The sequence below is a fragment of the Lithobates pipiens genome, unplaced genomic scaffold, assembly GCF_037356315.1.
Source record: "Lithobates pipiens isolate NorthernLeopardFrog02 unplaced genomic scaffold, aLitPip1_a1.2 Scaffold_1, whole genome shotgun sequence".
In the NCBI taxonomy this organism is placed as follows: domain Eukaryota; kingdom Metazoa; phylum Chordata; class Amphibia; order Anura; family Ranidae; genus Lithobates; species Lithobates pipiens.
In genome coordinates this window covers 141817202-141839296 of record NW_027507685.1, presented here as the reverse complement: position 1 = coordinate 141839296, position 22095 = coordinate 141817202, and the positions used below count along the sequence as shown (strand labels likewise).

The following is a 22095-nucleotide window of genomic DNA, read 5'->3' as shown; positions in this document are numbered from 1 at the left end:
ACAAATCCACTGGTGCATTAAACATCACCTGTATATATGTATTTCTACTGGGCATTGAGCTGCTTGATTGATTTAGTTCAGTTTCAATCAGCACATTTTCAGCATATGTTGCTAGTCCCTTGAAACTCCCACACTAGTTTATTGTAAATACAAGCCTGTTCTTGCTTGAAACCTATAAAAATTTGATATAGTTATGCAAGCTGTTAATTGACCTTTCTTTTCAGACATGACGTAGCTGCCCCTCTTTCACCATATTCCCAAGAGATCTCCTGCTACGTTGATTATAATATTTCAATGCCAGCTCAGACACTATGGAAGGTGGTAAGTGTCAGCATTTGGTCTCACTTTGTTATTTTGATGTAGGAAAGGTTCCCATTAATATTTATCATGTGGGTAGATCCATTTGTGGATATTGATAAGGGAAGGTGCACTGATATGTTTTGAGTATATGATTATTGAGTTGACTGTTTATCCCAGCTTTGTTACTGAATAGCTGTTTATTGTTTACAGGAGATTGTAAACAGGGAATCTGACAAGGACACATGGAAAACCATCTTGTCTGAAGTCAGACTTGTTCATGTGAATACAACTGCAACGTTGAAGGTATGAAAATAGAAATACATTACAAATGATAAAGTTGGATTGCAGTGGTAAACCAGCATAAACTGATAAATAAGTGTACTGTCGGAGAACTGGACTTTTGGGAATTTGCATGTTTGTGCCCATAGAAGAGAGACGTTGAGAACCGTGGGCACTGTCTCTAGGGGAATGGGGAACAGTAATTGTCAGCTGGAAAAATCTTGTTCAGGGAGTCTCTCCCCTGGTTAAGCTCAGGAAGTGGTAGTCGTGAAGACCTACAGACATGCACACATTCCTTAAGCTGACTATAAGTAGCCAGGCAGAACAAAGGTTTTCCTTGCCTGCTCAAAGCTTGCCCAAGGATGGGGAAGATATCTCAGGGAGATCTCTGCTCAGCATTTGCACAATCGATGCATCAGTAAATCTAGCTGCATCATTCTATGTCACTTTCTCTCTCTCCCCTCCTGTGCATGCGTAAGAAAGGAGGAAAGGTCTGGTGTCGCCAGTGATACACCTCTATCCCTATACATAGCAAACACACAGAGGGTCACCCTGGGACTTTAAGTGAGGCAGTCAAAGTAGGCCAAAATAACAGCAGTAAATACAGTAAAACCATTTATTCAAGAAGTAATGTACATGCATGCATGGTGGTAGACAGTAGCATAGCCAATAAAATATTAGGTTTCTGTGATGTAAAAAAAAAAAAGGATTCAAAGATAAATCATTTCGGAACCTCTTTCCACCTTTTTAATGTGACCTATAAACTCTACAACTCAGTTGAACAACAAACTGAAATCTTTTAGGTGGAGGGAAGTAAAAATAAAAAATAAATAATTAAATATGGTTGTATAAGTGTGCACACCCTTATGCTAATGCTTTGTTGAAACACCTTATGATTTTATTACAGAACTCAGACTTCATGCTGATACCCAAAAAGACTATCAGCATGGCACATCTTGACTTGGCAATATTTGCCCACTTTTCTTTACAAAAACACTCCAAATCTGTCAGATTGTGAGTGCATAGCTCTCTCCAGATCGCTTCACAGATTTTCAATCAGATTCAGGTCTGGGCTCTGGCTGGACCATTCCAAAACTATTCTTCCTGGTAAAACCATTCCTTTGTTGATTTGGATGTATGATTTGGGTCGTTGTCATGCTGAAAGATAAAGTTCCTTTTCATGTTCAGCTTTCTAGCAGAAGCCTGAAGGTTTTGTGCCAATATCGACTGGTATTTGGAACTGTTCATTATTCCCTTTATCTTGACTAAGGCCCCTGTTCCAGCTGAAGAAAAACAGCCCCAAAGCCTGATGCTGCCACCACATGCTTTACTATGGGTATGGTGTTCTTTTGATGATGTGCAGTGTTGTTTTTGCGCCAACATATCTTGGAATTATGGCCAAAAAGTTCCGCTTCGGTTTCATCAGACCATGACACATTTTCCCACATGCTTTTGGGAGACTTCCAATGTGTTTTTGCAAAATGTAGCCAGGTTTGGATGTGTGTTTTTCCTTTAAAAAAAAAAAAAAAAAAAAAAAAAAAAGACTCTCTACCCCATAGCCCAGACATATGAAGAATACGGGAGATTGTTGTCACATGTACCACACAGCCAATACTTGCCAGATATTCCTGCAGCTCCTTTAATGCTGCGTTAGGCCTCCTGGCAGCCTCCCTGTCCAGTTTTCTTCTCGTCTCTTCATCAATTTTGGAAAGACGTCCAGTTCTTGGTAATGTCACTGTTGTGCCATATTTTCTTCATTTGATGATGACTATTCACTTTGTTCCATGGTATTTCTAATGCCTTGGAAATTCTTTTGTACCCTTCTCCTGACTGATACCTTTTAACAATGAGATCCCACTGATGCTTTGGAAGCTCTCTGCGGACCATGGCTTTTGCTGTAGGATGCGACTAAGAAAATTCCAGGAAAAACCTACTAGAACAGCTGAACCTTATTTAGGGTTAATCGGAGGCACGTTAAATGATGGCAGGTGTGTAATGACTCCTATTTAACATGAATTTGAATGTAATTGCTTAATTCTGAACACAGCTACATCTCCAGTTATAAGAGGGTGTGCACACTTATGTAACCACATCATTTTAGTTTTTTAGTTTTACTTCTTCCGTTTGTTGTTCAACTGTGTTGTACAGTTTAAAGGTCACATTTAAAGTTGTAAAAAGTTCTGAAATGATTCATCTTTGTCTAATTTTTTTACATCACAGAAACCTGACATTTTAACAGGGGTGTGTAGACTTTTTCTATCCACTGTACGTGTGAGCTGGAAACCCCTGTTAAATCTGGCCGCAGAAAGTTAGTGAAAGTGTCTGCCAAATTCTCATCTGTTAAACAGAAACCAAATCTGATAGGGCCCACCCCTTCCTGCTCTTCTCAGCTTCTTAATGACAACATTATTTGGCGGCCTCACTGGTAGTTAGGGATCAATACATTATATGTTTAAACGTAAAAAGCAAAGAAAAATCAAGTAAAACTCTTATTTGGGTTTTTCCTTTTCATAAATTACTTTTGCAATCTGCCTTTTAAATGTGCTAGAAAATGTGCTACCCCGGGAAGAGTCCATTTCCCTGGTACAGCCCCCTACTTCCTTGCATGTCATAGCCCTCTTCTCTTCTGGGGGTGTCTAATTACTGTCTAGACTGTCCCAGCTCCTCTGTCCCTTCCGTCATAAACTTTTATGTAGTTGCTGGGCAAGGAGTGAAGGGGAATGTATAGAGTGTCTCCTTGAAAACAATTCTAACTCTGCTGAGGCTGCTGACATTGCATTCAAGATAGTGGAACCCAGCAGCAGTCTCAGGATTTTTGGATGTCTACACAGAGTAGACCTTTACAGATAAACAACATGCACAGAATGAGTTAAATGCACATGTAATCTTATAAGAAGGTTTTTGTTGAAATGAATGGCCTATTAGCAGTGCTTTTAAACCCCTTCCCATCGGCTGTACGCCGAGCAGCCACATATGTGTCTATATGTAAACTATTTACTATACTGAGCGTGCACTCCCAGCACAGTAAATTGTGACAGAAAGCTCCCAATGCATATTTGCGATTGGGAGCTTTTGCTCATATGACCTTTGTGACAACCAATCACAGCAGTCACATGATCGCAAATGCCTGCCTCACGGCATTTCAATCCACTTAAAGGGCCAGGTGGTGCGAGAAGAGGTTAAACTCTACATTTAAAAAAATGGTGCCCCCTTTAAAGTCACAAGAAAAACATGGGAGTTGCTATTGCTAACCTTATTCTGAAAAAACATATATAAAGGGGAAAGCACCGCGCTAAACCAAACAATATAGATATAAATAGTGAGCAATATATAAACATACAAACCTAAAATGAAAAACACCTGTGAATAAACACAGCCAAGCTGCTAGCACACAAACAAACCAAGTTTTAAAGTAAAATAAAATAAGTGCAGCGCTAAAAAGCACCTATATATATATATATATATATATATATATATATATATATATATATAGGTGTGTGTACAAAAATAACAAATGATAAACAGTGGTTAACTAGAGTCCCCAGAGAATATTCGCAACCATGAAGCCAGTCCACCGAAACTTCAAGCTGGAGTACTTCCCATAGTGGAACATATAAGATTCTCAAATGGCATACACGAAGTGAAGAGCTCCCAACCTTTTCAGGCCTTGGAAGTTCTGGTAATCGGATTATGAAGTATTTATTAAAGGTGGATACTCTTACCGTATAGGTTGGACACATCCACCGTATAGTAGTGTGTCATAAAAGCTTATGGGGGACTCCGATCACTCCACCCAGGTATAGACAGCCGGATGATGGTTCCCCTCTAGGTTCCTCATCATGAATACCTTCTGGTTTCCGATTGAAGAGGATCAGTAAGCCTTCCAAGCCGTGCACAGCTGTAGAACTTGACACCAAAAATCTCATGGAGACTCACCATAGGAGAGAAAAGTATAAAAGACACCTCTCATGGTGAAATACAACCAGTTTATTGAAAATATTTGGATATATGACAAATAAAACAATTAGTCCATAAAAATCACGTGATAAGTAGTAAAAACAAAAACAGCAATGTGGGGAGCAGAAAAAATGCAAGCCCTACGCGTTTCGACCGCAAAGTCGTCTACTGGGGCATAACCTGACTCCCCCACATTGCCACAATTTATAAGCTACATAATTAAGCAGTAATAGAGGTCCATGGGAAATGACCGCCCAGGAGATTAACCCATGAGTGTGCTCCCACAACGTTAAGGATGCGAACAAACAGGACACTCTACATAGCTCCATACATCAAATGCCACATACCTGACCAATTGTATATTGTATCAAATAATAATGAACGTTAAAACAAGGTCTGGCTAGAAACACAAACTAGATCACCCACCTCCCGGAGTGATCATACTTCCTGCGTTCCAGCATGTACACCGGAAGCAGGAAGTAAATGCGCTTACTACCTGGGTACCGGTGGCCATATAGAGGACTCACACCCCCACATGGCACCAAGACCTCATTCATAAATTAATATTTGCATGATCTACTGCCCTGATATCTTTATAAGGGCCGATTATGTTGCAGTAACCACAGCGACAATGACAACCTACGTTCCAAACCTCACTTACAAACGACGTCGAAGGTAAACATCCCTCAACGTCCTATCCGGGGAGGAACTGTACACGCTCAACCAATGGGAGCGCAGACGGGAACCGGCGTCACAGGACGTGACGTAAACGTGATAGACATCATATCCGGGAACACTTCCTGTATCTTATCTGCGTTCCAGGGGAACTAACGGCGTCATATCCAGGACCTGGTACGTCATATCTGCGTTCCACCAACTGGAACGCAAACACTACCATGCACAGCGCAGTCAGCAGACACAAACCGGGCACAAGTCTCACACAGCATGGCAATAGACAGTTCACCAAGCGCCAACCAAACTAGACCCAAAAGTGCCCTTACACAACCCCAAAGGCCGTGTATGTTATTTGAGTATCTTATATGTTCCACTATGGGAAGTACTCCAGCTTGAAGTTTCGGTGTACTGGCTTGATGGTTGCGAATATTCTCTGGGGACTCTAGTTGACCATTGTTTATCATTTGTTATTTATTTTTGTACACACACCTATATATATATATATATATATATAGGTGTTTTTTAGCGCTGCACTTATTTTTTTTATCTATTCTGAAAAAAAGCTAGTTGCCTGGCTGTGTCTAGCTTCCATACTGACTCGCAAAACCAGAACAACTGTGCAGCAAAAAGTCAGAAAACTAAACTTGTGCCAGGCCATCGACTCTAATTATCCCGTAGCAGCCAATTTTTTTTTTCCTCATGACAAATTTTCTTTAAATACTGAATGGTTGTTGGAATCTTAAGGATTTTAGCAAATACTGTGTTTTCCTTTTTTGTCTTTGAATTTTCATCCTGTGAATTCTCTTCCAGCTTAGTGGGTCAGCTCTACCGGACTGGGGCTTCCGGCAACTAGAGGTTGTTGGAGACAAGGTAGCTAAGGGCTATCACCAGAGCCTGGTCTGGAATGTGGAGGAGCACCGCTATGGCAAGAGTATGTCCTTTGCCTGTATAATAATGATGTCTTTTTGTGACATTTATTCTCTGCTTTCACTTAATTTGCTGAGGCCTCTTGATCTTGATCTCTGCAGGCCGGGAGCAGTCTGAGCGAGAGAAGGAGTTGCACACTTCTCCGCAGATGGATGTTGGGAGGAATCTCAGTTTCATGGCTCGGTTTTGGGAACTCCAGGTAGCTCTTTATTTTCTTAATGGATCATGAGCCCTTTCAGTGAATTGTTATATTGAACATGCTGTGATCCTCTGTCTGTCCAGTGCAAGATGCTGACTATGAGGAGCGAAAGTCCTGAACACAAGTACAGCTCTTCACCACTAGACTGGGTATCCCTGGACACCAGCATCGCTTACTGGCTTCACCCAAAGACCACTGTAAGTGCTGCACTGGTGCATGGTGAAAATATTATTTTAGCTAAGTTGAAATAAGTGATAGGATCATAATGTGTAGCCAGGATTAAAGCAGAACTCCAGCCACACTTTTTTTTTTTTTTTCCATTTCTCCATCAGATTTTTACTTCTGTCATTGTCTTTAAGAAATCTTCCTTCGCTTTACCATTTAAACAACAGTAAGTTTCTTTATCGTACATCATGGGACACAGAGCCTAAGTAATAACTTAATGGATTATGGGCCATCTTCAGGTGTTGACCCCTTATATACCCAACACAGGAATCTCACTCCCCTATATAACCCCTCCTCCTTCCAGGAGTACCTCAGTTTTTTCACCAGTGTCTAAGGTGTTGGTCACAAGTGAAGATGTGCTCTGAGGAGCTCCAGGAGGGATCCATGCTGGATTTAAATTCCTCCATTAACCGGATCCATCCAATCCACTGAGGCCACAGGATGGTACCCGGGCATTGCATAGAAGAATGAGGTTTTGCCTGTTAGTCTCTCTTTTGAAGGGTGGACCCCCAGGAACCAGGACTCTCTTTGGTCATGCTACATTACCTAGTTGCTCCTGAGGGGTGCTATACAGGTCCAAAGGATTGGAACCCCCTATAATAGGTGCCTGCTGTGATGGGTGAAGTTTAGATCTGTCTGTTTCAGCAGTATCCTGCAGCGAGGAAAAGGTAAGGGAAGAAGCTTAGGAACTGCAAAGTCCACCTCCTATGCCTTTTTTTCTTCCATATGAAAACATTGTAATGGCTTAAAATCTCCTCTAGAGGGAGTAAAGATACACATACCTTGTTACGTTGCTTCTCCGCAGCTCTGCTGCAACAGCGTACGTGTGTGTCCCAGCAGCAGGAGGTGGTTCGTAAATTAAACAAGATGTACCCCCCCCCCCCAAATTTGGGAAACTAAGGGGCTGGGGTACAGCATTTTTTAACATGCAAAAGCTGTACTACATCCTACATTTGGGTAGTGTTGCATGTCTGAATAATTGGAAAAATGTGACAGCACTAAACTGATTCACACTTATAAAACAATATTTACCATGTTTTACCTGCCTATTTAAAGCCTTGATGCACCCATGTAATGTGAACCTGCCAAGAGTGCCAGATAGCGGCTGCAGCCTCCTCTCCTTCGGGTCTTCATTACAGACCCGAATGCTGTGACTTCCACGCACGCAGGCTAAGGTTCATTTGAAAGTAGGAGGGCTGGTCACTAAAAGGGAGCGTGGTCTAAGGCAGGTGGCGCAAACACTGGGACACTAATCAGGCTCCCACCCAAAGTCTCTTTATAAAGCTGACGCTCTTATGGCAGAAAGTCTCTATCAGAGCAGCTGAAGTGGAGAGGCTGTCACACAGGACACAGGAGCGCTGGGGCACATAAGGGGTGTATACAGGCATTTCCAGTACAGGAAATACAATTGTTATTCAGCATCAAAAACTGATCTGTATGGTAGCATTTGTTTCTAGACTATTACCACAAAGGTGCCAAAAATTCCACCCCCCCCCCCCCGGCGCTGGGAACTCCAGTCATGCCTCCACACTGTCATCTTCTCCGGAGATACCAGATATGGCAAGCAAGGGTTGAGTCATTGGATCCTATTGTTGGTGCAACTGCTTCTCACACTTCAGCCCCTGTATACATGACTGAAGATGCATTTTGCTCTGCCCTGTAGGGCTTAGAAGGAAGATTAGTGGCTTTAATTGCATCCTCCATCCAAGCGGATAGGATGCGTGCTAGATTCCCTTCCCCCATCTCAAACCCTTTATCAAGGGAACAGTATGCACAGGATGAGGTATTACCCTCAGGCGATCACGTGGAAAAACAAGCCGATTATTCCTCTACAGAGGAATTAACAGTTGGTGAACCTTTTGCAACCTCGCAATCTGAGAGATTGATGGTACAAACTCTTATGGAGATGGTTCGTTCCACTTTCATGCTACCCCTAACAGAGTCAGCTGAAAGTTTGATTTCTTCCTTGGGTTAGTTAAAACTTTTTTCATGCCTTTCCGGTCCATGCATTACTAGAAAAGCTTATTTATGCTGAATGGGATCACCCGGATAAGCATTTTCTACCCCCCAAAGACATTCCAGTTCTCTATCCCATTGAGGAGAAATTCGCAAAAAGATGGAAAGTACCAGCAGTTGACGCTACGATTTACAGTGTGGATAAAAATTTTACTTGTCCAGTAGACAATGCACAAATTCTTAAAGATCCAACTGATCAAAAGTTGGAATTTCTGTTAAAATCCTCTTTTTCCTTGGCAGGGGCTGTTTCTTAGCCTGCAGTCGCTTTAATAGGCATCTGTCAGTCGCTAAAGGACCAGCTTAAGGAGGTCCCTGCACAACAGGCCCGTGAGTTTGCCGAACTACCAAAGGCGCTATGTTTTGCCATAGATGCCATGAAAGACTCTATTCACCAAGTGTTACGACTTGTGTTTGTGCTAGTACACATGCGTAGCACCCTGTGGTTAAAAAGTTGGTCAGCCGAAGTACCTTGCAAAAACCTTCTGACTAGTTTCCCTTTTCATGGGGAGCGACTATTTGGGGATGATTTGGATACATCCAAAGATTTCTAGTGGGAAGAGTACTCTTTTGCCAGTCCAAAAAAAAGTATAAACGTCCTTCATTTAAACTGACTTTTTTTCCTGCGCCAGGGGCATCCGCCTCTAGGCAGTGGCGACGGCCTCCTCCGTCATACTCTAGAGGAAAACCTCAGCGTCCGACTCGGGTACATAAGAAGACCTGGGGCCGTAAATCTGCAAAGCAGAATACTAAGGCCTCATCATGAAGAGACGCCCCCCTCACTAAAGTGGGGGGGAAGACTTCTGAAATTCTCAAAAGTCTGGCAAAAGGAGTTTCAGGAGAGATGGGTCATCGCCACGGTGTCTCTAGGATACAAACCAGAATTTCAGGAGTTTCCACTGTCTCGTTTTCTGAGATCAAACGTTCCCAAACATCCAGGGAAAAGGCAATCTCTGCCTCAAGCATTAGACCGATTATTGGCTCAGGGGGTGATCTTACAGATCCCCACAGAAGAACAAGGTTTGGGGTTTTATTCAAACCTCTTTACAGTACCAAAACCAAATGGAGATGTCAGACCCATTCTAGATCTAAGGAATCTAAATCAATTCCTTTCTGATGGAGTCAATCAGGTCAGTAGTTTCTATCATACAGGGAAGAGAACTTCTGTCGTCTATCGACATCAGGGATGCATATTTGCATGTCCCCATTTCCCGCTCACCAAAGGTTTCTGCAATTTTGAAGTAAAACAGCAGCATTTTCAATTTGTAGTCTTGCCCTTCGGGCTAGCTACAGCACCACGGGTGTTCACAAAAGTACTGGCCCCACCTGTAGCCAGCTTAAGGGCACATGGCATAACAGTCTTGGCGTACCTAGACGATCTATTGTTAATAGACCAGTCAGTGGCTCGCTTAGAGCAAAGCGTACGCATTACAACCAGTTACCTTGAAAGTCTGAGTTGGATTCTCAACCTAGAGAAGTTGTCCTTAAAACTGCTAAGAAAGCTGGAGTATTTGGGCCTGATCATAGACACAGTCCAGAAAAATGTGTTCTTGCCTCCAGCAAAGATCGGCTCCATACGAGAGCTGGTGTGGATGGTCAGGTCAAAAAGAAATCACTCAATTTGCCTTTGCATGAGGTTGTTAGGAAAGATGGTGGCTTCATTCGAAGCAGTCCCCTATGCCCAGTTCCATTCGAGACTGTTGCAAAACAGTATCCTTTCTGCTTGTAACAAAACGATCCAAGCTTTGGACTTGCCCGCGGCTGTCCCCAAGATTGTCCCAAAGCCTCAGTTGATGGTTGCTAACCCAGAATCTGCTGCAAGGAAAATCCTTTAGACCAATTATCTGGAAAGTAGTAAGGACAGATGCCAGCCTTTAAGGCTGGGGAGCAGTACTAGAGAAAATGACTGTCCAAGGACAGTGGTCAAGATCCGAAAGAGCCTTGCCTATCAACATCCTAGAGATTCGGGCAGTACATCTGGCTCTGAAGGCCTGGACTTCCAGGTTAAGGAATTGTCCTGTCAGGATCCAATCCGACAATGCCACGGCTGTGGCCTATATCAATCACCAAGGGGGCACCAAGAGTGTCTCCGTGCAGAGAGAGGTGAACCATATTCTAACTTGGGCAGAAAGGAATGTTCCGTGCCTATCAGCAGTCTTCATTCCAGGAATAGAGAATTGGCAGACGGACTACTTAAGTGGCCAGCAGTTATTCTCAGGGGAATTGTCTCTTCACCCCAACATTTTTTGGCTGTTTGCCAAAGATGGGGGACTCTGGATCTAGCGTCCAGATTCAACATGAAGTTAGTCAACTTTCTGTCCAGGACAAGGGATCCACTCGCATGCGGAACAGATGTGTTGGTAACCCCGTGGGATCAGTTCTCACTGATCTATGCATTCCCCCCTATTCAGTTGCTGCCACGACTTCTTTGTAGGATCAAGCTGGAAAGAAAGCTGATAATTCTAGTAGCACCAGCATGGCCCAAAAGGTCATGGTACGCAGAAATTGTAAAGATGGCAATGGAGGGTCCATAGTCCCTCCCACTAAGGCCAGGCCTGCTCTCACAGGGGCCGATATTCCATCCTACTTTACGAACGCTAAATTTAACGGCCTGGCTATTGAAACCCACATTCTGAAGAAACGTGGGCTTTCCAGGTCAGTTATCTCTAAATTCTTGCCTTTCTGCAATTAGGTGTAGACATGAAGTTGGCCCTGAGTACTATTAAGGGCCAAGTCTCAGCTTTATTGATTTTATTTCAAAGACTGCTTGCTACGTATTCTTTAGTCCGGGGGTTTTATGCAAGGGATAATGCGGATTAATCCGCCAGTTAAATCACCTTTTAATCCCTTGGGACTTGAACTTAGTTTTGTCAATGTTACAAAAAAAGCCTTTTGAACTGATGCAGCATATTCCCTTAGTCCTTCTGACAAGGAAGCGGGTGTTCTTAGTTGCTATATCCTCAGCAAGGAGGGTTTTGGAATTGGCTGCTCTTTCTTGTAAAGAGCCATATTTGATTATTCATGAGGACAGAGTGGTGTTGTGCCCTCGTCCAGACTTTTTACCAAAAGTGATTTTAGGTTTTCACCTGAACCAAGATATTGTCTTGCCATAATTTTTTCCAAAACCATGTTCCAGGGAAGAGAAGTCACTACATTGTCTTGATGTGGTGAGAGCAGTAAAAATCTATTTAAAGACAACTGCTCAGATTCGTAACAATGACGTCCTATTTATTCTGCCAGAGGGTCCTAAGAAAGGACAGGCAGTGTCAGAAGCCACTGTCGCTAAGATTCCCCCATTTCAAATTTAGGCACACACTACCGGGTCAGTTAGTGCTTCTTGGGCAGTCCATTACCAGGCCTCAATGGCTCAGATCTGCAAGGCCGCAACTTGGTCTTCAGTACATACATTCATAAAATTTTATCTGGTGGATGTAATGAGGTATGAGGATATCGCCTTCGGGCGCAGTGTGCAGTATAAGTCCTCAGGTCTGGGGTGCCCTATGGGTTGTCTCACTCCCCTCAAATAGCATTGCTATGGGACGTTCTATTAAGTTATTTCTTAGGCTCTGTGTCCCATGATGTATGATAAAGAAAATAGGATTTTTTTAACAGCTTCCCTGTAGAATCCTTTTCTTGGAGTACATCATGGGACACAGAGGTTCCTCCCCTCTTTTTGGGGTTTAAGTATATTGCTTTGCTACAAAAACTGACGTGCTCCTAGAAGGAGGAGGAGTTATATAGGGGTGTGAATTTCCTGTATTGGGTATACCAGTGTCAACACCTGAAGGTGGCCCACAACCCATTAATTTATTACTTAGTCTCTGTGTCCCATGATGTACTTCAAGAAAAGGATTTTACAGGTAAGCTGTTATAAAAATCCTATTTTATGGTAATCTCCCCAAAATGAAGGGAAATTTGACTTTTGAAGCCATCAACAAAAAAGTGACCCAGTTGGAAGATTTCCACGTGTCTTTTGTCATTTCACTAGTATAGGAAGTGAAGAACATTGCATACAAGAACACGCAGAGGTAACTCTCAATTCTATCCAAGATGGGAAGGAGTGGTGGTTGGAGCTCTGGTTTAACTTTACATGTATTACAAATCATTACAGAACTTTTAGAGTGAAATGTAAATTTGTAAAATTGTCATTCTTCTTTGCTAAACGTGTTCAATATCTATGTAACTGTCTTTTGACTGGTTTTAGGCTCAGATCCAGCTCTTGGGTAATCCCATCATCTGGTATTCTGCAAACATTGGCGCCATACTGTACACAGTTCTGTTCCTTTTTTACTTGCTGCGGCAGAGAAGAGCGATTTATGACATTCCCCAAGGTAAGGTTATAAGCCTACTAATGCAGAGTATGATTTGACTTGCGTTGCACAACTGCAGAGTTGCATAGGTAGCAAAAGAAAGTTCTAAACCCTCCCTACTGCTGCAGACTAGCAGTCTGTAATAGGGTGCACATAAACAGAAGTGTGAATGCAAACACATAATTAATGCCATTCTGTATACCATATATCTAGAGATGTATGTGACCTGATGACCTCAAGTTATGTGTCTTGATTGGTCTGTTTAGAAATTAAGGTAATGTCATTTTATGCAAATATAGTGCATCCACTTATTATTCACAACACTCGACTCCTTTCACATTTTGTTATGTTACAGCCTTATTACAAAATGAAATTTTCCCTTTTCCTCTTTCAGGACAGCCACTAGGAGAGTGCGTCTCCTCCTCTTCCTTAGGAAACACTGCGCCAGCCCATAAATTCTCACTTCCCCTGCCGGGACCTCCGTTATTAGTGTTTCCTCCAGCAGAGAAGACACTGTGCATGGGACCAGGCTGGTCAGTCAGGGAGATTGTGGCCATATAAAAAATCCCCTACGGGAAGCAGGGGCTTCGAAGGAGCAAAAGGTGTGGTACATATCCGCCTTTAGAAGCCACCCCTTCCTCGTCGAGCATGGCAGCAGGATGCAGGGGACCTCTATTGCGTCTACAGGGCCGCAGCATGGAGGCAGTCCACTCTCCCTATACACTCCATAGGCTGCATGTTTTTGGAACCAGCAGGCCGGACGATGGGTGATGTCATTTTCGGCGGAGGGCGGACGCTTCCCTTTGACCCACGACTTCCGATTCCGGGTCGCGGAGTTGATAGTGGCCCAGGCACAGGCTGGAGTGGAGTCTGGAATGCGTGCACAGCTCGAGACTTGGTAGCAAGCAACCACCTGCAGTCATGTCGGAAGCAGATGCTACGACACACAGTGACACTACCTCCAGCCTTCCTAAGGTAAGAGCACCCTGGTGAAGGGTCCTCTATATGCAGGATTGCCCCTCCATGTATGGTTCCTATCTATGGGGGGGCAGATCCCTTGGGTGGTCGGGGGGCTCAGACCCCTTCAGGTTAAGATACCCAGGGTTGTATACTGTCTACTTAAGGTAATATTTTTTGTGCTTTTTTTTTTTTGGTACTTGTGTTTCAGAAAGCTATTGAAAAGACAAAGTCAACACAGCTCTAAAAGGAAGTTTGCCTCCTGGCGGGATATTCTAGGGGAATCATGGACAAAGGTTTTATGTAAAGACTGCATAGAGTCCCTAGTTAGGGAAAGGGAATCTGAACAACAGTCTGATTTGGCAGCCTCTGTAAAGGAGCTCTCATCCACCTTTTCATCATTTTAAAACTCTTTTTGAAAAATGTCAACTTCCCACTAATCACGCTCCGCAGGATACAAGCCCGCCACAGGCTCAGGGCTCTGAACCTGCCACTACTGTTAATGCAGAGGCAAAAGTCAATGACCATTCAGGCACGGTGGGAGAAAGACTGGGGGCCTTCCTTCCTCAGTGGGAAACAATCTCCCCCAACCAGTTCATCCTGGGGGTTATAAGAAGGGGGTACCTCCTGGAGTTTTTCAAAACCTCCCCCACGAAGATTCCTTCTCGCACACCTACCCAACTGCACAGCCGAGGCTAGAAACACTAGATCAGAATGTAATTTTCAGAGTACCAAGAGAGGAGGAAAGAGAAGGGATTCTATTCACACATTTTTGTGGTGAAAAAAGCCTCAGGGAAATTCAGATTAATTCTGAATTTAAAACCCTAAACAGGTCATTTACCTACAAGAGATTCCACATGGAGTCAATCTTCATGGTCAGAGCCCTGTTACCCCACAATTGCTTCATGGTTTCACTGGACCTCAGGGACGCATATTTACATGTCCACATCGCAAAAACCTCTCAGAGATTTCTCCGACTAGCAGTAGACTTAGATGGAGTAACAGTGCATCTGCAATTTCAAGCACTGCCTTTCGGGGCTATCCTCCTCGCCTCGCATATTTACCAAGGTCTTGGCAGAGGCCATGGCTTTTCTACGGCTCCAGAGAGTGTCAATAATAGCATACCTGGAGGACCTGCTCCTATTTGCAGGGTCTCCAGAGCAACTAGTCAAAAATCTCGATCGAACAAAGAGGGTCCTGACATACCTGGGGTGGCTGCTGAAATTAGAAAAGTCCAGCCTGATTCCTTCACAGCATATCGTGTACCTTGGGTACCTGCTGGACTCAACGCTGTTGAGAGTTTTTCTCCCATAGGAGAAAATACTGGAACTGGACAGAGCAGTAGCTTCTCTCCAGAGCAACCAACAGGTCTCCAAAAGGTGTCTAATCTCAACGCTGGGCTTACTAACCTCTACCCTTCTAGCAATGCAGTGGGCAGAACTACACTTTCGTCCCCTGCAGACCTTTGTACTAAGGGTGTGGGACCACAGTCAAAGGGATCCAGACACCTTAGTACATGTTCCACATCAGGTATGAAGATCTCTCTGGTGGTGGAGGAAAGTAGCGAACCTGTAGCAGGGACGTCTGTGGCTCATCCGATTTTCTCAGGTGGTAACCACAGACGCAAGTGGCAGGGGCTTGGGGGCACATCTGGGATCCCTGGACCTGGAGAGATGACAAACCAATAAGATTGTCCAATTGGAAAGAACTGAAGGCAGTTGGGACAGCCCTCAGGTTTTTCAAAAAAGAATTCCAGGGCCACCACGTTCAGGTACCGTCGGACAACTCGTCTGCCGTGCCCTACGTAAACAAGCAAGGCAGCACCAGAAACGGAGTCCTGCTAGCTCTAGCAACAGACATCCTAAGCTGTGCCGAAACCAACACTCTCAGAAATTTTTCTGAGAGGGGAGAGGAACGCGATAGTGGACTTTCTCAGCTGAAAGAAGCTGAGGGAGGGAGATTGGGTCCTCAACCAGGAGGTCTTCAATCTCATATCCAGGAAATGGGGACCCTCGGAGGTGGACCTCTTCGCTTCCAAAGACAACGCGAAAGCCCGCTGTTTTTTCTCCCTAAACGGAGGGGAAGGAACACTGGGGGTGAACGCGTTGACCCAGAACTGGCAGTTCAAAACATGCTATGCCTTCTCACCTCTGGTATTATTGCTGGCAGTTCTGAGGAAGTTTCAAATAGAAAACACGTCTCTGATTCTAGTGGCACCACATTGGCCCAAAAGAGCATGGTTTTCAATTCTCAAACAACTTGCAGTAGAACCTCCCCTATTTCTACCACCTCAGGAGGATCTTCTCTCACAGGGTCAAGTTCTCTGCCCACAGGTACACCAGTGGAGACTAGAGGCCTGGCTACTGAGGAGGGTATATTTAAAATCAAAGGGATTTTCAGAGTGACTAATCTCCACCCTCCTCAATAGCAGAAAAAAGGAGACGCGCCGGATTTATAAAAAGGTCTTTCTTAGTTTCAACGAATGGTGCGTAGGAAGCTCCTGCTTGGTGTAGAGCCTCACAGCTGTATTGGAATTTCTGCAGTGTGGAGCAGACATGGGTTTATCCATAAGTACCCTTAAGAGTCAAGTGTCAGCTCTCAGTGCATATTTAGAAAGATCTCTGGCCACCAACCTGTAGGTGGTAAGACTCTTTAGGGCTCTGACTAGGCAGAGACCAACGCACTATTGCCAGATGGCTCAGACTTGCCATTGGCCAGGCCTATGCATTGGCAGGGAAAGAGATCCCCACAGGTATAGTGGGGCACACTCTACCAGAGCTATGGCAGTTTGTCAGGCAGAAAGAGCTGGAGCAACGCCAGAACAAATATGCAGGGGAGCAACATGGTCCAGCTACTCCACTTTCATAAAACATTACAGAGTAGACCTGGTGTTGGCAGGTGAGCAAGCCTTTGGGCGAAAGGTTTTGCAAGCTGTAGTCCCACCCTAAGTGGTAAGTGCTTGTTTATCCTCTCATAGTGGCTGTCCTGAAAGATGAAACGGGAAAATTTGTGTTACACTTACCGGTAACGTCTTTTCCAGTAGTCTTTCAGGACAGCCCTAGTTACCCACCCGAAAGTTTAAGGGGGTCTTACAAAGAACCAGAACGCAGCATGATAATGATTGGGGATAGTATGTTGTTGTGTTCTTGTGTCTCCCCAGCTGGCCGGAGGTGATCTTGGAAAAACTGAGGTCCGGCAGAGGAATTGAGAATTTATGGGCTGGCGCAGTGTTTCCTAAGGAAGAGAAGGAGACTATATCTCATAGTGGCTGTCCTGAAAGACTACTGGAAAAGACGTTACCGGTAAGTGTAACTCTAATTTTTATTATTTTCCTAAATATTCAACAAGCAATACCCCATAATGACAAAGTGAAAGATGTTTGTTTGAAATTTTTGCACATTTATTTAAAAATAAAAATAAAAATCACATGTACAGTATAGGATTACGCTTCCTAGCAACGTGACAAGAGGAATTGGCTCAAACACAACGTGACAGGGAAGATACATGCATTTCTAGTTAGTTCTATAGTAAAGAAGAAAAAATGACTGCGGTTGAGACAGAGAAGGAAATACTGGTTCCCTATTTCAGTGCTCAGCATCTGCAATGAGTACTGCAACCTATAGTAATCCTGTCATGAGGCTAAAGAAGATTTGGGCATTGGCCTTGAGCTGTAAAGGAAATAAGTAACAGCCATTCTAAACCAATCACAATTGATTAAAATACCATTTTTGTACTTGCTGTAAAAATCATTTTCTTGGAGGCCATTAGGGGGCAAACAGTACCAAGAGTGTGATCATAAATACAGAGGAATAAGACCTGCGTCTCTTAATCGACTTCATGAAAAAGATTTTACAGTGAATACAAAAATACTTTTTTCTTTCTCATTCATTGAGGGTTCCTGGAAGTCCTATACTGTCAGAACGTTCAAAAGCAGTCAAACTGAGGGCATGGCAAACAGCAACAACTGCTAACATGCCAATAAAAACTGAACTTGGTACAAATTACAGCTCAAGAGCTGCCTGAAGGACCAGTATTCAAATCTCACACTTGATGAGGCTGAACCCCCTGCCTGACTGGGGAAACCCAACAACATAGCCAGTGGACCAAGAAAAAAATATGGTCACCCACCAGAGAGGAATGGCTCAGCACAGAAGGAGAGTATGGAATTATAGACTCATGTGACAAGCTGGACACCCTGAACACACAGACTAGTAGAAGAAAAACATAAAATCCCCATTTAAAGAAATAAAAAAAATAAAAAACAGCCTAACATGATTGAGAAAATAAATCAAAACCCCTTGTAAGAATGTGTACTAGACAAAGAACAAAAAAAAAATATATATATATATATATCTCCCTGTCAAAGACCAGCTACCTCTGGAGGATCAACCTTAGAGGGATCAGTGCAGTAGGAGACCCACAGTACCATCCACAACCGGTACCAAGCTACCTCTTCTGTTGCAGAAAATACTTGTTTTTCCTCTGTGACAAGGACACTCCAGTATTTAGAAGGTATCCAGCGCTGTCTGAATGAGGAGAGCGGACTAAAGAGGAATCCAGAGATTTTAGAAGGAACCAACTGCTCTGGAAATTAAGGCTATAGCCCCAGAGACAAAAGCTCTCCAATAAGAGGAGCCCCCCAGAGATGGGGAGGGAAGTCCTTATCTGCTGTCTGATGGGCAAATTGAGTGATAACGCAAAAACGACTTGATCCTTAGAAGCAGACACAAAAGTCTGCTCACAAATGGAACCTATGACAGCAGAGTAAGAGGCTGAAGCAGACCAAAAATAAACCCAATGCTCCTGCAAGGGTTGAGAAGACTAATGGATCCCTAGCTAATGGTGGGGGGGGGGGGGGCATGAGAGAAAATATGCTGCTCCCACCACCCGCTGGAGGTGACCAAGGTCATTCTAGACATGCAGTAGGAACAAACCAGAAAACATAGTTCTATATGGTTCTTTTGCAAATGTGGAACAGCAACAGGACAATGCTTGCTCCATGCTGAATTGTGGGAAAGAGCACACAGGGTTCACGTGCAACAGACTACCCAGCAGATGATAGCATGAATCCTTTCTGTGATGTAAATGACAGAGTGAAATTTAAAGGTGTCCTGTGGTGCAATTAGTAAGGTATCTCCCAGTGTACAGCCTGATCAGCCCACTCATGGAATGACGTTTCAGAGACTATGTTAGCAACTCTGGGCTTAAAAAAGAATCCACAACTAACTGGTTACCAGGACGGGGTCTGCAGAATGGCAAATGCAGAAGCCTGTGCTCTGAGGCCAGTTTTAGGCTAACCCCACAAGGCTGTTCGGGATAGCTGAGGCCAGGGCAGGCAGTGATGTAGCAAGAAATCTTGATTGAAGAAAAAAATAGAAAATGGATCACAAAAGTGCTAGCAAAACATAGTTGGACTTTTTCCAACAGAACTGCAGAATGAATGCTCATCCTGCCGAGGACAGCAGCAAAAAACTGAGCCATGTTGGGGGAAGGAGATGTTCTCAGACTGGTCAATAGATTTTGTTTGCTTATGTCCAGTCCTCCTGTAGTCTGCAGTATTACCTGACAATATATGACTTCTTGTGTTTCCACATGGAGGAGTAAGAAAACCATTTTTTTTTTTCCAATTGATAAAGCAATATGGTGGTATGACATATACCGTATGATCTGTTCTGTACATTTGTGCACTTAGCTGTGTGTGTTTACATGCTTTAATTGGTGACTCATGGTCTTTGGAGTCATTAAAATATAATTAAAGACAAAACTTTTTTGTTTTGGATAGATATGAGAGGGATTAGAAGCTTTGTCAGATTTTTATTGCTGTCTGTGCCCCGTTAGGGAGATTCACCCTCACTATTTGTCCTATTTACCATTATCATTGAAAGTAAAAGGAAATCCCAAATTTTGGGTTGTCCCCAGAAAAGTAATAGAGGGGAAATCTTCCAGGGAGGGGGGGGGGGTCACTAGTTCTGGGGAGCCCCTAAGGAATTCCCTTATTTACAGGGATTTCCTCTCAATTCATGGTTTGGCTATGGGACAGGAAGTGCAGGGAAATCTCCCCAATGAGACACAGATGGCAGAAAAAAAAATACATTTTGCCTATAGTTCTGCTTTAATATTGAAACTAGAAAGATTAATGGATCTGTTGCAAAAAAGCAGACAGAGGCCCTAAGACTGGTCACCAGCATTGCCTTTGGTATCCATGCAGCTGATCTTTTTCCCTATAACTGGCCTACCATGCCTTGGTCTGCACTGTCTGCATTTGCTTCTTCATGTCTGCCTCCGCCCCCACCCCCTCATTTGACGGAGCGATCACATTGTAAACAACTGCTGGGTGTACCAAGATGGTCGCCGCTCCAGAGCTAGGCCGAAGCCGCAGCCTTTCCTGAGGCAGAGGCAGCGGAGCGCCGGGTGTGCCGTTCTGAACAGGTTGACCCGTTCGGATCACGGATCGGTGATGATCCGTTGCACCCCGAACCACAGGTGATAACTCCTATGTTAACCCCTTTGTGCTCATCATCATACAAAGCAATTTTTTTTTTCTTAAACCAGATGGCGATCTTTTTGAGCAACCATTGCAACCTGCATGCTCTATTTTCCTGTAGACTAGGACCCAGCATTATGGTGATTTCAGCTATAATGGGTCCCTCACGCCCCTCAATGGCCTTCCTAGGATTTTTAGATTTTTTTTGCAGCGTGTCATCAAACAGTGTTTCCTCAAACAATATCCGATCATTATTGATAGACTGTTCACTTACCGTGTGTTTGGTCTCCAGGTTCATGGCAGGCGCTGCAGCTGACAGGAATACTGTGCCTTGGCGGGTGGGCTGTGAATTACCTGCCATTCTTCCTAATGGAGAAGACCCTCTTTCTTTATCACTACCTCCCTGCTCTGAACTGCCTTATTCTTCTGTTGCCTCCGTTGCTTGAACACATTCACCAGCACATGCTTAGGTAGGTAATTTGACGTGCATCTTACTGCAAAGGCTAGTTATGGGTTGGGATGTTTGCCACTGTGGAAACAAAACCCTCTGTTTTTAACGTGAATTGTTAGACAGGGTCATTTTTGATTGTTTTGCAGGCTGGTTTGTAAGAACTCGTTCACACGGGACGGATCCGTGATTATCCGCCCCGTAGATATCTGTTTGCTGAGCAGGAAGATGACAGGTCTGTCTCTGCACACTGTGCAGGGACAGACCTGTCAGAGCGCCGCTCTCCCCTATGGGAGATAGGATGACAATGGACCGCAGAGTCAGTCGTCACCCGATCTGATTTGATGACGGATGGAAAAGTAGGTTTTTCCTCCGTCACACTTTTTGGGATCGGAGCGGGTCGGATGTCAGCGGACATGTCACCTCTGACATCCGACGCTCCATAGAGGTCTATGGGGCATCCGTTCAGATCCGCCTGAAAAACTGACAGGAGGACCTGAACGGATCGGTCGTGTGAAAGAGTCCTAAGTGTGCTGGGAAATCTTTTGTTATGTAGGTCTAGTGACCATTCTCTCCCTGGGATGAGCAGCAAGTAATTTTTAAAAGCAAAAAGAAAGTGTAGCGCTAATTACTGCAAACAATATCTCAAAGTACTCAAGCAGTGATGATATGATAAAATGGTGACTACTGCAAAAAAATATATATTTTTCTTTGGGTTTAGCGCAGTTTTTTCTATTTTAGTAGTTTTTAAAGGAGAACATAAATGTGTAGTAAAACTGCCCAAAAAAATTCCAAAGGTTGTCAGTTTATATAGTTTTACAAACATTTAAATTAATAAAGGATTTCCAGATGACTTTGGAATTCTGTATTAGCGAACACAGAGGCTTTCCTACCTTCAGGCTCACTTTGACTGCACCCTTAGCCCCTGTACACACGGTCTCCACAACCAAATCCGTCGGATTCTGCCCGTCGGATTTTGTCCGAAACTGTTGCATACACACTGTCGCACAAAGTTGGCGAAAAATCCGATCTTTCAGAACGTGATGACGTAATTTCGTTACGATGGGACTACGTTCAGGCTAGTAGCCAATAGCTTTGATGTAGGAATTTGATCTGAGCATGCGTGGCACTTGGTCCGATCAAAATGCTCTACACATGATCGGATTAGGTCCGACCGGCCCAGTTGATCGGGAAATATTTCCAACATGTTGGAAAATTGGGTCCGACGGAGATTCCGACGGAATCAGTCCGATGCATACCACACACAGTCGGATTATCCGACGACACGGTCCGATAGGACACATTCTGACGGATTCTCCGA

At 43.9% G+C, this 22095-nt stretch overlaps 1 protein-coding gene across 1 annotated transcript in view; it reads left to right on the top strand.

Moving 5' to 3' along the window:
- Nucleotides 1–22095, top strand: part of POMT1 (protein O-mannosyltransferase 1) — a 133433-nt gene that overhangs the window by 106798 nt on the left and 4540 nt on the right. Inside the window, exons 13-19 of the mRNA XM_077477944.1 lie at nt 225–321; nt 511–603; nt 6022–6142; nt 6240–6337; nt 6421–6534; nt 12780–12906; nt 20619–20796. Of these exons, the coding sequence (XP_077334070.1) occupies nt 225–321; nt 511–603; nt 6022–6142; nt 6240–6337; nt 6421–6534; nt 12780–12906; nt 20619–20796 (828 nt within the window). The remainder of the gene's footprint in view (nt 1–224; nt 322–510; nt 604–6021; nt 6143–6239; nt 6338–6420; nt 6535–12779; nt 12907–20618; nt 20797–22095) is intronic.